General features: G+C 41.0%; 1 protein-coding gene across 1 annotated transcript in view; it reads left to right on the forward strand.

The window, feature by feature from the left end:
- Nucleotides 1-594: 594 nt before the first annotated feature.
- The window catches only part of SYCP2L (synaptonemal complex protein 2 like), a 30014-nt gene continuing 15786 nt past the window's right edge, over nt 595-14822 (forward strand). Inside the window, exons 1-18 of the mRNA XM_034060342.1 lie at nt 595-603; nt 960-1025; nt 1476-1613; nt 1701-1820; nt 3042-3167; nt 5474-5605; nt 5739-5827; nt 5933-5967; nt 6727-6869; nt 7340-7392; nt 7761-7806; nt 8602-8694; nt 8785-8845; nt 9250-9398; nt 10341-10401; nt 13937-14061; nt 14489-14567; nt 14689-14773. Coding sequence (XP_033916233.1) covers nt 595-603; nt 960-1025; nt 1476-1613; nt 1701-1820; nt 3042-3167; nt 5474-5605; nt 5739-5827; nt 5933-5967; nt 6727-6869; nt 7340-7392; nt 7761-7806; nt 8602-8694; nt 8785-8845; nt 9250-9398; nt 10341-10401; nt 13937-14061; nt 14489-14567; nt 14689-14773 — 1610 coding nt within the window. The remainder of the gene's footprint in view (nt 604-959; nt 1026-1475; nt 1614-1700; nt 1821-3041; nt 3168-5473; nt 5606-5738; nt 5828-5932; nt 5968-6726; nt 6870-7339; nt 7393-7760; nt 7807-8601; nt 8695-8784; nt 8846-9249; nt 9399-10340; nt 10402-13936; nt 14062-14488; nt 14568-14688; nt 14774-14822) is intronic.

Here is a 14822-nt window from a genome sequence, read left to right on the forward strand (position 1 = left end):
GTTTGCTTTCAGTTACGAGAGACAGAAACAACTTAAAACATGCATAATATTATAGAGACAAAATCGGTGAATGCTTCGTGCTGCCGTAATTAGTTAAATGATCACACCTGTTCTCAAAGGCTTTCTTATTCGCTTCCATCACCTCTGAAAATTTACTGAATTTCACCCTTAATTGTGAAAAACAAAATCTAGCCCGTAGCAGAGGGCACCGGCTGTAGATCCCCCTCTTAAGGACAGGAGGCAGCTCTCACTGTAGGGCTGGGCTCCCCTTTCATACCCGTCTGCTCGGAGCACGGTCATACCCTACAACCCAGGTGGGGAGGAACCCGTCCAAGCAGCCCTTGCCACACAGGTGAGGCTCCTTTAGTACCAGGGCGAAACCCGGCTTTTTTATCTTGCGGAGTACGCTTTGGTAATTAGATTGATTGAGGAAAGGAGAGCTTTTAAAGCTCTGAGAAACGGTGGTGAGTTCTTCTTCCTTTAGTCTGAGCGTGGGTGCACCAGGTAGCAGTTGGACACGGTCGTGCGAGGATCGTGGGGAGGGGGTGAAGAAGCACCGGCACTTGCTCCTCACCCTCTTCCCTTTCTCGCACCATGGCTGAGGTAAGCACTAATCCCTGGGGCGGGGAACCGGCAGCGGGGTGTAGAACGGGGTCTCTCCACTGAGAGTGACTCTTCTTTTCCTGGCAGACTCTCACACGGTGATGTGCCTTTTTGGGGGGCACCCCTAGAGACATGCCGCCCCCCCGGGATGCCTGCGGGCCTCCGAAGTGGCTTTTCGTGATTGTAGCTTCCATAAACCTTTGGCTGAGAAGCATGGGGTGACTGAAACTTTCCCTCGGGATTAAGGAGGGGAAAATAGCCTTCTGGGAGAGAGAATGTGAGTGAACATTCTTCAGCTTTTGTGCAGGAGAAATTTTTTTTTGTTCTCCTGTATTTTTCTTTCCTCCTTTTTAAAGGAACAAGAACGTGAAGAACTTGACAGTGAGGTGGACGGCAACGTGGTAACTGAAGCAGAAGACTATGTAAATACCTTTTAAATGTATCCTTAGTTTTATCTTACAAATAGTCTATGTTTACTTAAAGGTGTGTTTTTAGGTGGATATGGTATGATGTAGAATTTTTGTAACAATGTAATGTGGGAAGTGCTGCAGACCCCTTAATCTTTCCTTAGTAAGAGGGAAAAAAATGACCATTATAGTTGTGGAACATGGTATGACTTGCAAACTGAGTGTATTAAAGAGTTGCTGATTTCGTTATTTAGTATCCTATAAGATTGCTCAGCTTCAAGTGTCTTGTCTCTGCTGGAGTGGGACTGATGGTTCACCTTCAGATATAAGAGTAAAATGGAAGTAGTGAAACAAAGTAAACACAGAGAAACAAAAAGATTGTAACTTAAAACAGCATCTCAAGTGTTGTTACAATTGAAATGCCTGTTTTACTCACTAGCTGCTTGCTTCCTCTCCCCTGTGCAGCTCAAATCACTTCTCGCTGAGGCTTTTAAGGAGAAAGGATTTCAGGAAATAAGCGAACTGCTTCAGGGGGGAGAAATAGAACCTCCCCAGAAATACAAGAAATCTCTCCTCAATCAGCTGGACAAAATACTGAGAAAGGCAAGTACTATAGATAATCTCAGCTGCTCTAACACCTAGGTCTGTGGGTATCAGACTAATGAAGCACAGCACTTTGTGTTTCTGTAGGAGCTGGACAAGAATGAATTCCAGAATGTTTCACTGATGTTGAACTGTATTCAGCTCTACTTTAAAAATGAACTTCAAGACAGAACGAGTTTGTTTATTGAGCAAGGACTGGTAGAAAAGATGAGTATAATACTGTATATGACATTACTAATTGACGTAGGGTTGCTTTTATCAGGAAAAGAACTCCAAGGAAGTGCAAACTAGAAGATGGCTTGTCACAGAAAGGAATATCTTTTTGTCTTTTTTTTTCCCTTTTTTTTAACATATTGTGTGAATTTAGTGGGAAAAATACTTGCTTTTGTTGCATTGCTTTCAGTACAGTAGCTAACATCATGGTTTTGCTTATTACCTGACTGTATGGATTTATGTTTTTTGGGTTTTGTTTTTGTCTTTTTTTTTTTTTTTTTAAGCTGACAGTGGAAAGAGAGGGTGAGTTTGCATTAGTGCTATTTGAGAAATAGGATAGAATTCCTAAATGTGTTTTAAGTGGTCCAGTAAAACACAGTTCTAGTAATGGAACTGATGAGCAGATTTTTATACTTCTATAAACTGACAAATTCTTTATGAAGGTCCCTTTTTAGCTCCATAGTAAACTAGGTGCATCTAATCTGCAACTACATTTTGTTTCCTGGCACAATACTTAGTCAGTAATACTTGTAGTGGCAGAAATGTACTTGTGTAGAAGATGAGCACTGGCTCTAGCATAGCTGGGAGGGAGCAGTTAACATTTGCTCTGTTAGTGGAGTTGTACGAAAATGTCCTCAGTCCAAAATCTTGTCATTCTGCCTTGTAGGTATACTTCTCAGGGATACAGTTGCTCAAGATTCCTGTATGGAGAGATTAATAACAAAATTTCACCAATCTGACATCTGTGCCTCCAGTGAAGCATAGATTTCTAGCTAGCCATAGCTGTGTGATGCTGTGCAGTATGATTTTAAATACTAAAGTATTAAAATAATGACTTTGAAAAAGCTTGACAAATCTTTAAAGCATTATTTTACTATGAATTGGTGTCTACTAAAAATCTCCATAGAAGTAATGATGCCACTAGCATCACACATTGTGTCCAGGAGTTCCTGAGCACCAAGAGTGGGTGCCTCACCATGAGAAAGGAAGACAAAAAGAGGGTTGAGGAGGGAAATAGAGGAATAAGTCCTGTGGAGTGGCTGTAACAGTGTTACTTTTAATGTCCTCCTAGAAAAATTGAGCTCCTTAATGCTGTGTAGCTTTTGCAGAGAACATGATTGAAGTACAAGGACTACAAAAACTTGGCTCTGTGTTTAAATATCTGTGTTATAAGGATTAATAGCTCTGGTTTTAACTCATTCTTTTAACTTTTACTTGGTATCTTGGTTTGAAAGAGCAAGAGAGTTTGTGAACCTCATCGAGCCAAATGAGAATAAATTATTGATGCAACTTCTTGAAGACTTCTTTGACTCTGCATTGGTATGTATGTGTACTAAGAGGGCAGAAGGGTTGTCTTTGTTGAATAAGAAAGCCAACTCTTCACAAGCACTTAAGAAATGAGTAGTTAAGCATACCTTGTGCCCTACGACTAAGCCTGGTCTGGCATTCAGGTAGAGCATGCTCTGGGCTAGTATTAGGCTGGAATCTGACACACCTGGGAGAAGCTGCTGTGGTGCTGCACAGGGCTGCAGCATTTGCCCATTTTCTAGCACAGACCCAAGTGCTTGTTTTTCCAGGGAAAAGTGCAAGAATTTCTGAATCCATTTTTTAAAGAAAAGGTTCTGTGCTGAAGCTCTGTTCTAAAAACACAAGTTATTGACACTGAGCTGCACCTTAAGTGCAAATGTGTTCTCCAAGGTGGTCCTGGTGATTTGTTCCTGCTGCATTTGAAGCAGCTGATTCACTTTTAAAGAATAATCTGACCTGCTTACATTTGCTTATTTTCATTTAACTTGCTATTTCAAACCTTGGCAATTTTAAAGGTATTGGAGGCCTGGTGATGTAAATTTGCATGAGGAAGAAATCTTTTAGCTTCTTTCCCCAGCTGTTCACTTGATCTTTTTGTCTGTACCTTATCAGAACTGTATCAGTTTGTGTATCAGAATTCATTCAAATACTCACGACTCTTTTTAAGAGCCTTGATAAAAGATACTTGAGCAAAATCAAATTTTCTTTACTAAACACCTTAAAATTATATTAAATACTTTATAAGTTATTTATTTGCCAAAACAGAATTTGTCTCCCTGGTCCATTTCTTCCATATTCTTTCACTGTGGAGGTTGAGGTATTGTTTTATTTGTGTTGTGTGTTCTTTTTTTTTTTTTGTTTTACTTTAATTTCCTTTAAGGGACCCTGACACTCTTCAAATATGCTATGGTATCTGGTACTGTAGTGTGTAAGCAGAAAATGTGTTTCTACATAGGCTCATATGTGTAATAAAAGTAACAAAATGATCCCATGATGTGGGTTTCCCAGGGAAGCTGGGGGCACTGCACTCTCACACTGCTGAAATCTCTGGGGGAAGTGGGTGCTTCTCTCCCTCTACCCTCCCTGCACAATTCCAACCTGTATGATCGGGGTTACCATATGTGACATACCTGTATCAGGTGGCACTGCTTTTCCTGATGTGAGTACACTAGTGTCTTATGTAATTTAGCCCCTGAAAGTTGTGAGGATGGGGGCATAAATGCCTCAGCGCTTTGAGTACTGCTGTGCTTGGGTTGTGGTGTGTTAATGGAGGCTTCCTTTACTTTTTTTCCATCAGGTAATTTTCAAGTGCAGTAAGAAAGGTCAGTGTATTTTTTTTTTTTTTTTTCCCCTTGCCGTCTTCCATTCCTCAGTATCCTGAATCTCAGCCTTGGGAGCACATTTCCTAATTCTGCTTGAACTGCATCCGCTTTCTCTTCTCCCTTCCACTTCCTACCTCTTCTTCCTTCTCTCTGCAATGTTTTCTTTAAATCCTTCTGTTGATTTCTCTCCAGTTAATTTTCATTACCGTTTACGTCAGAGCACAAAGCTGCTTACTGTTTCTTTTACTTGATCATTTTGAATATGCTAAAATAAATAAATAAATACATAGTTGTGTTATCTTGCTAAAGTGACTGGCATCAAGTATTTCGCTTGATCAGAGTAAGTAAGTGGTGCTTCAGAAAGGAGTTCGGGCTCGACAGTCTGCTCTTGCATATCTGTCCCTACTAGCTTCAGATGTTAATTTAATTGCTGAATGTAGCCACCTCCACAGAATAATATGATAATTCCTTCAGCCACCCTAACAAGGCAGAAGGATGTCTGTCTGTGTCTCATTCATCACAGCAGCAAGATTTTTGTCTGTGGCTGCAGCTGGCTTTCCATTAGTGCAGGGGAGCAGGTGCTTTCAGAAAAAGATATCCAGGCTCACAAGTGATGTAGAAATGAAGCATTACACTGTGGGCTGGGAAAACTGGAATTTATTAATCCTTATGGCTTATTCTAGAGGGAACAGAATGAGCATGAGTACATGAGCATCTTCTAGGTAATCTCTAGTGGTTTGCTCTGTTGACTTTGACAAAAGCCTTAAATTACAGATTTATATCTTGGGGTTAATAAGTCGCCTTTTCTTTCTATACCTATTTAAGTAGTTACCCAGGTCAGTAGTAGAAGTATCTGAAGCTCTTTTTTACAAAGAAGTTACCAGTTCTCTTTTCTGTCTGGGCTTAGATATTTGGAGGCTTGGTTTTAAAATGAATCCACAGCTGTGGTATTTTTACACCTTCAATACAACAAAATGTAGTTGCTTTAACTGCTTTTTTTTTGTTTGTTTTTACAAGGAAACCAGGTCACTGCTAGCTGTAATGTTTACAATGATTTTTCCAGGGCAAATACGGATCGTGAATTTATTTTTACCTGAACTAGGGCATCTAGTGACAGCAGAAAATATTTACTGGAGTCTGAGGCAGGAGGTAAGATTCCTACTAGGAGAAGGAAACTACAGGTACATGCACACATAAGAGAGTGTAATAGTATACAAGATATGAAAAATACGTTCCTGAGCCATTTCCCTTCCTTTTCTGTTCCTCTTTCTGTGGGGGAAAGGCCTTGAAGACCCTCAACTCTATACTTGGCAGTCTCCCACGGGAGGAGAGGAAGAAATTCCCTCTGTCTGAGGAGATGTGCTCACTCACGTAAGTGGTTTTTCTTCCAGCTCCTGTAGCTAAACTTCCTTCCTCTTCCCTGGAAGAAGAGTTAAAGTTGTTTCCACTTTAACATGTTGCATTATGTTGTTTCAGGAGAGACCTTGCAAAAACTATTCTGGAGGTTGGTGGTAAGAAGTATTTAGTGGTTATTCTTATGAAGCTGGGGAGCCTCTACAGCTTTACTATTTTTGCTTATTTATTATCAACTAATTATAATTTTAATTATTTCCTTGGGAAGAGCTGATATTTGGGGAGAAAAATTTGGTGATACCTTAAGAAAGTATTAATCAAAATTGTTAGATGCAACAATGCATTTGTTCTGTCTGATTAGTATTAGTAATTTGTATTAACTAATAAGAAAAGCTAAACTGAAGAATGTAGGAAGGTAATTAGATCAGTTTTATTTACTTATTTACAAAGTATGCTAGCTGTCTTTGTCTTTGAAAAGAGAACTTGACCTGCTTTGCTGTGATGTGGACAAACATCAATTAATAAGGTTTATAGGCTCCTGTGCAAAATAATTTTTGTTTTCTCCTAGTAATAACACTTTCTAGGGCACTACCATGGTATGTGAAATGTAACTTAATCCCAGTGCAAAAGTGATGAGGTTTCGCTATTGTCCCCTCCCTGATCCCCAAAACCATCTCCTGACATATGTGTGTTGTGATTAAGTGGTTTGCACCTTTACCTCTTTGAGCCACTTGGAGCTGTGAGGGTTCCTGGGGCTAATGCGTGGCTATTATCCTCCGCTGTTTTCCTAGGTGAAACATACATGGAGTTAGCTGCTGAATATGACTGTGTAGTATATAAGTGCAAGAACAGCAATACTATAACCCTCTGTTATGTTGGGGGATAATATTTATCCTGTGCTTATGTTTACCACATAGATTATGACCTTCAGGTTGCCCTTTCAGAAGCACTTTGTAGGTTAATGACCAAAAAATGGAGGGATGACCTTGTTCACCACTGGTTTGAAGATAACTATCTTGCTGAAGCTTTCAAAGAGATCAAGGATGGAGAATTTGAGACGGTGAGGGTCTTTATTTTGAAAACAACATACTTGACAAGTCAGTATAGGGGCTAGTTTTGGTTGAGTTCAGTCAGAATGTCCTTGTAAGAAGTTCCTACAAAACTGATTTTATAAATACACAAAATTATTTAGCCATTTGTGGGAGATGTTTCTTGGTTTTTTTTTTTTTTGAGGGAGGGTTTTTTTTTTTTTTTTGATCTGGCAAATATAAAATGGCATATTGTTAAAATAGCTCTTATTTCAAAATTTTTTACTTCTTAAGCATAAATCAGTTAATTTTTGTGATGTATCTTTGGAGGTTTGCTGGTCATAAGTTGGGTCCAACCTTTTGTAGCAGCTTGACTGCTTTTTCCCCAGTAGCCTTTGGCATCACCCTCATTACCTAAAAGCAGAGGTTACACAGCACAATAGAATAACTCTTGCAATGTAAATATAGCCTGATTTTTAATAAGATGTCATTTGTCTTGAAGGACTGCAGAAAATTTCTTAACCAGCTAAATGAAAGGCTTGAGGATGAAAGAAGGTAAGCTGCAAAACAACAGAATAACGTGGTGTTGTTGCTACTGCAGCAAGGAAAAACTAGGATTACAATCTGAGTTGTGTTTCATGCATACATATATATATATACACATAAAGGTCTAGTATATGGATAATCAAGTTCTTAAGAAAGAGATATTGTTTTAATGGTTGTTCTTTTGGAAGTAAAATCAATCAAAGATAATACTACTAAAATGCTGTAGTCTCCAAGCTTAATTTACTTCTAGGGATTTATTCTTTTTTTTTTTTAACAATAAGATTAATAAATGAACCTTAATGATTTTTATTTTTTTATTTTTCATAAAGTCATATCCTGATGCTGAATGTATCATGTAATATCTGCTTTTCTTCCAGAGTCTATTCATTTCCTTGCATATCTGCTTTTGTTGACATGACTGAGGTAATAGTCCCTAACACTGTGACACCTTCCCTACAGTGTTACCACTGTTTAAATATTACTCTTTGTGGTATATGGTGGGTGCTTTTCTTTTTCTCCCTCTTTTTCATTAAAGCTTAGTTTTCTGGAGTGTAAAGTGTAACCTTCTATTCTAGTTGGAAAGTTTGCTTATTTGTCAGTAGCTCCCCGCCTGCTCTTGCTGACTTAGCTTTTGTACCAGCCAGATGATACAGCCAGTGCTTCTCTTCATGGTGATGACAGAAGAGAGATCGCTAAAGAGAAACAGTAGGACAGGAAAACACTGACTCCTCTGCAGAGCTGCTCCCAGACTGCCAGAAAACAAGATTAGCCTGATGCCCCTGTAGGAGAGGTCACAGTTATAGATCCTGCAGATTGCTTTACTGGTTTTTAAGTACATGTACTTCTGGCACCATTCCTGGCAGTTGTATTGAGTCAAAATCAAGTCAGTGGAACCTGGTTCCACTGCTTCTGCTTATTTCAAGTGCTCAGAAACACAGAAAACTTTCATGAACTCTTTTCCTGCCCCAAATGGGCAACAATTTGTGCATTGCTTTTCCCTTGGCTGAGGTAGAGCCACATCTGTCTTTATGGGTATGGTTGGGTGAGCAGTAGGCTGGCAACTTGCAGGTTAATCCCAATTCTTATTCCTGTGAGGTATGCATATGTGTACATACATATGTAGAGCAATGCTTTCCAATTTTCTCTTGTTAAACTGAGAATGATACAGCAGTTTGGGATTTTCCTGGGAACAACAGCACTCCTGTTGTGCTTCCCCAGGTGAAGAAGCCAGCAGATGAGAAGCTGGAGAAGTTCTGGATTGACTTCAACACTGGCACCGAGAGTGTGACTTTCTATGTGCAGGGTAGTGAGGTAAAATGAAAGCCCAGGTAGTCTTGGAATTAGCTTAATGCAGCAGGAGCTTGCTCAGCCCTTCTGATGTGGTGGCTTTGGTTTTTAAAGGATGCTCTTTGGGACTCTGTGAGGGTGTTGAAAGAAGCAGTCAGAAGTTACAGCATTAAGGGTAAGATTCTCTCTAACATTATCCTCCATCTTGCTGTGGGTCCACAAGGCACAAGGTGCCAACCTAAAATCACGCCATCACCAAAGGCAATTCCTGTGTTATCTTCTCTCTCCTGTCATGCCCTTTGGTTTGTTGGACTGTCTGTGGGCCTGTTTGGCACAATAACCTGCTCTCCTGATCCAAGCAGGACATGTTGAGGGGTCAGTTTATAAATGTCCTAAGGAATAGTGTATCCAATTGGAACCAGTGAGAGAGAAATGAGTGATCAGAGTAATTAGGAACACATGGGCAAGATGTAAAAGAGACTTTAAAAAGTCCCCAGAATTATTCAGACATTTTTGGGGTGATAGATTACGTGGCTTGCTCTAAACCAGAATTTAACTGTTTGTTTGTTTTTTGAACAGAGGAGGATGGAGAAAAGATCGTTAAAATCAATATGAAGACTCCGGCTGCTTTTAACCAAAAAGATGTATCAAAAATCAGAATAACTTTCAGCGCTGAGTTTGAAATTGTTAGTATTTTTAGAAAAGTCTTGGGAGAGGAGAAAATGATGGTAAGCTCTTAGTATGACTCTTATTTTCTAAACTATATTTTACTTGATAGGCACAGGGCAAAAACACTCAGTGAGATTTGTGGGCATTGTAATTTATGTATTTTTTTTTTTTTTATATTTTTTCCCCTTCTATGCCTGTTTGTTTATATTCCCTCTGTGGATTTGTGGCTTTCCATATAGGTGTTCTTAGCTTTAGCTTGAAAGAGGTTATAGACTTTAGGAAATAAGTTTCAAGAATTCAAATTCATGGTTTAGAAGCTGGAAGGTTAAACTGGTTTGTTAATCAATTTAGTGAGTTGTGATTACTTTTGCTGAGTTTCTGAGTAGGAAATAAAGCATATGGCATCTAAGTGCATAACTTGAATTATAAACATGGTTTTACGTTAGCTTGAAGTGTTGCATTGTGCAGGATGAGCGAATTGTGACACAAGAACTTAGAGAAAAGGGGTGCTGCAAATCACAAATCTTAGACTGACTTCTTAGATAGTACTTCTAGATTAAAAGTAGAGTACTTTTTAAAACCTTCATTTTATTTTTTATAAACTGTTGTGGTTTAAAACCCCACCTCAGTCTCCCGCAGTACCACACACCCCTTTCCCCCCCCCCCCAGCCCCTAGCAATGTAAATGTAAACATTGTAAAATACACATAATGTAAAAACATGGATGTGTGTCTTTTTTTTTTTTATAGTAAATTTTTTATACTTTCATCCACAGATCATGGGGTTTGCAGGAAACCTTAGGTGACAGTATATAGCCATAATATAGTGGCTGTCATTTATCCTTGCAGGAGTTGAAACCTTTCCAAATGGTCAACTTAGCACCCGATAATTTCTTGCTGGCAATTAACAATTGGTAGTTTTGTTATTAATTAGCTGGCTTTACTAGATAAAGACTCTACTTTTTTAAGGTTACTTTCTCATGAGATTAATTCACTCCAACAGATAAATGTGGCTGAAGAGGAGCCTGTCCATGGTGAGAAGCAAGACAGGCAAAACGAAGCAGGTGATGTAAAAAAAATTGTTTTATTTAATGAAATTTAAATTGTTCAGTTTTAAAATGAGTATCTTCACTTGCAGTTTACATGTTGCAGTTAACCACAGTAAAAAAACAAAACAAACAATCCCCAGACTCAGTCTTATACTACTCATAAATTCTGAACTTGGCAGCTGGTGTTAGTGGTGGAGGCCAAGTCCCTCTAGCCCAGGGAGTGCAGATGGGGCACCATGGCCATGTGGTGCTTGGATTGCTGGAACTGCAGTGGGATGCACCCATCTATCCTCCCTTCTTGCTTGCCCCATGAATGGTTCCTTGTTTGGTTGTGCTGTGTGGGTGACTGTGGGAGATGTTTTCCAGCAGGGGATGGTGCCATTTTTGTGCTTATGGAAGCACAGGTCTTCTGATGGACCGGTCTGGCACCCTGGCACTTAACATCTCCTCTGTGCAGTGGGGGGTGTGGGGTGGGAAAGCCAAGCTTCCTGCAGGGTTTCTGATTCTTCTCAACAAGGCAATGCGATAGAGAATGGTGTACTCCAATTCACTTGTCCACATGGGGTGGATGATGCCTTGGAGGTGCTGGGTGCTCTTGTGGAGGTGCAGCTGGGGGAGAAGAAACAGTCGGCTGCAGTCCCTGTTTGTGGAGAGAGACGAGAAGCAGCACAGCTCCTGTCTGCAGGAAGTGACCTGTTGGAGTATGCAGGGGCATTGTGAGTGGTGCTCAAAGTACTTTATGTGGCAGGTTTTGTGCCCCAGCTACAAATGTAGCTGCTTGTCTTAGGGCAGAAAAGGCTCTTAGCTGAACCTGGAATAGCCATTGTTTTTCAGTTCTCACCAGCCTCCAGCCAGTGCTTTATATTTCTTTGAATTGGGAACACTGTTTTGTTTGGTTGTTTTTTTTGTTGGGTTTTGTTTTGTCTGTTTCACGATCAAATGTCCTATGCTGCCAGTGAACATCTTCTGCAAGATGTCTTCTTCCAGGATCATTTGACTGAGTTTGATTTTTGTTCCAAATATGATGGATGATGAGGGAACACAAGCCTGAAGTACAGCTGTGACACTTGCATTCCTGATCCAAAGGAAGGTCCGAGCCTGGCACTTGTCCAAGAGGAAGAAGTAGTAGATAATTTCTTTCCCTTTATCCTGCTCTGAAGCTCTTCTGCAAATCTCCACCAAGGCTGTGACCCACAGTTCAAGGAAAAGCTACTTTCAGCACAAAAGCAAGAGGGATGCCAACGATGAGGGAGTCATTAAGAACAGCCAACATGGTTTTACCAGGGGGAAGTCATGTTTGACCAACCTTACAGCCTTCTATGAGGAAGTGACTAGGTGGAGGGATGATGGTAGAGCGGTAGATGTGGTTTTTCTTGATTTCAGTAAAGTGTTCGATACTGTCTCCCACAGCATTCTCATAGATAAGCTAAGGAAGTGTGGGCTTGACGATCAGGTAGTGAGGTGGATCAAGAACTGGTTGAAAGGAAGAAGGCAGAGAGTTGTGGTCAATGGCACAGAATCTAGCTGGAGGTCTGTGACTAGTGGAGTCCCTCAGGGGTCGGTGCTGGGACCAGTGCTGTTTAATATTTTCATCAACGACCTGGATGAGGGAACTGAGTGTACCCTCAGCAAGTTCGCTGATGACACTGAACTGGGAGGAGTGGCTGACACACCAGAAGGCTGCGCTGCCATTCAGCGAGACCTGGACAGGCTGGAGAGTTGGGCAGGGAGAAACTTGATGAAACTCAACAAGGGCAAGCGTAGAGTCTTGCATCTGGGGAAGAACAACCCCATGTACCAGTACAGGTTGGGGGTTGACCTGCTGGAAAGTAGTGAAGGGGAAAGGGACCTGGGGGTCCTGGTGGATAGGAGGATGACCATGAGCCAGCAATGTGCCCTTGTGGCCAAGAAGGCAAATGGCATCCTAGGATGCATTAGAAAGGGTGTGGTTAGTAGGGCAAGAGAGGTTCTCCTCCCCCTCTACTCTGCCTTGGTGAGGCCGCATCTGGAACACTGCATCCAGTTCTGGGCCCCCCAGTTCAAGAAGGACAGGGAATTGCTTGGAAGAGTCCAGCGCAGAGCCACAAAGATGATTAAGGGAGTGGAACACCTCCCTTATGAGGAGAGGCTGAGGGAGCTGGGTCTCTTTAGCTTGGAGAAGAGGAGACTGAGGGGTGATATCATCAGTGTTTACAAATATGTAAAGGGTGGGTGTCAGGATGATGGAGCTAGGCTTTTTTCAGTGATATCCAGTGGTAGGACAAGGGGCAATGGGTGTAAACTGGAGCATAGGAGGTTCCACGTTAACATCAGGAAGAACTTCTTTACTGTAAGAGTGACAGAGCACTGGAACAGGTTGCCCAGGGGGGTTGTGGATTCTCCTACGTTGGAGATATTCAAGAACCGCCTGGACAAGTTCCTGTGTGATGTACTCTAGGTTACCCTGCTCTTGCAGGGGGGTTGGACTGGATGATCTTTTGAGGTCCCTTCCAACACTTGGGATTCTGTGATTCTCTGATGCATCATCAAAATTAGTCTTCAACAGGATATGTTTCCTTTGCTCAATTTCACCATCAAATTATTTGGGAGTTTGCTTTTTTTCTGTGTAGTGTTCTTTTCTCTTTGGAGGCTGGGATGTGTCCTTGCTGCAAACTTGGCTGTATTTCAGTTTTTAAAGTGATTAATTCTTGTATAGATTGTTTCTTGGTGTAACTTGTGTAGTAGAAATTTCCACATGTTCTAAGGCTATGAACTTGTAGCTCTCTTTCTATTGCTGCCACCTACCATCTCAGAAATGAATCGCAGGTTTGAAGAGCACTTTTGTAGCATTCTTTCTGTGCCAATGTTAAAAGCAAATTTTTACTTTCTTCTTAGTTACTGTGCATTTCAGGTTTATCCAGGTGAACACTTGGAAGAGGTACTTCCAGTTCTAAATGTCTGAGGCAGTACTTTTTTCAGTAGTCTTCGTTTTCCTCCAGTTACAACCCAAACTGAGCTAGAAGGGAAGTCCTCCAGATTCTGGGTGTGCAGGTGAATGAGAAGCTCCTCCATCAGTGTCTACCACAAAGCACTTTCAGATGTACAAGGTGGGCACTATGAGTTGAAGAAATCAAGGAGTACAAAGGGCAGAAGGCAGTTCATCTGTAGCGAAACCACTTTTGCAGTGCCCCATGGACATCCAATTGAGTGGAATAGAAATGGTGGAAGATCCCATTGGTCTGTTCTTTTAGCCAGATACAAAGGCCTGTTGCATATTTTCCAGAGCTAAGAGTCAAGGTAGCAATAAGATGATAAACTTGTATGTATTCATGTAGTATAAGTGGTTTAGAAAGGGGTAGGTTCAGATGCTGCTTACTTAACATTGCAATTCTGCACAGGGTAATTTGGAGATGTTTGGTTTTGTTTGTTCTGTTGAATGTGGTCTGCAGGTTTTTGCATCTAAAAAATTACACTGTTAGGCTTTCATGCAAATGTGCAGGAATGGAGAGGGCTAGTGGCATATGTGTTCAATTACTGCAATGGTATTCTCACCCTGATTGCTGTTCTGCAGTGTTGCCTAAGTCCACTAATCCACAGAAGAGGAAAGATCCTTCAGACTTGGAAATCATAGAGGCTCCACCAGACAGCTTAGCTTCTCAGGACAGCCAGCAGTTAACAGGAGCTGTAGAAGTAAGTGTATGCTGAAATAGTCCTTGTGCCTCTGTTCCCACTCCTCTAGTCTGCTTTTATAGGTGTGGTTAAAACCTTTCAAAGAAAATGAGTTTGTATCCAGATCCAACAGCATTTTCAAACCCTAACATATATCTGTGAGAAGTCAGCACAACCACTTGCCTCCAGAGCTGCAATTTTATCAAAATCACCTTAAAAGAGAAGAAACTTTACTTCCTCCTATAAGGGGCTGATGGGATGCTCTTAGTGGGAAGCTTATAGTATCGTTTATATGCAACCTAAAGCTTTTTTTGGGGTCAATGATGAACCTGTCATTTAGCTATTGCCACAGGTTAGCACTGAAAATTGCAGTTACCAAAAAAGAAAAACCAATCCCAAACCTATTTCTTTACTGGTTGTGTGCATGCTCTATTAATGGTTTCATGTCTCCAAGCAGGAAATGGATGACTCTGATGTCACCATGATTAAAGTGAGCCAACAAACTGATATGGAAGATGGTAACGAAGGCTCAGGTCAGGCATGGCTTCTTTCAGTTCCTTAAGCCTGACCCAGATAAATGTCACCCAGGTGACACGGTGAAGGCTCTGCTTTTGTGGGCCTTACAGCAAAAGCAGATAAAAGGTTTCATAGTAGCTCCAGAGGATGAAGCTGTAGTTTCCTTGCCTCCTTCAGCAAAGAAGTTGAAAACTCCGTCTCGAAGGATGAAAGCTAAGCCTAGGTGAGTGTCTTGAGGACAAAAAGCAGCAAGGTGGGATCTTTTTCTGGTT

This window comes from Melopsittacus undulatus, chromosome 1 (assembly GCF_012275295.1).
Source record: "Melopsittacus undulatus isolate bMelUnd1 chromosome 1, bMelUnd1.mat.Z, whole genome shotgun sequence".
In the NCBI taxonomy this organism is placed as follows: domain Eukaryota; kingdom Metazoa; phylum Chordata; class Aves; order Psittaciformes; family Psittaculidae; genus Melopsittacus; species Melopsittacus undulatus.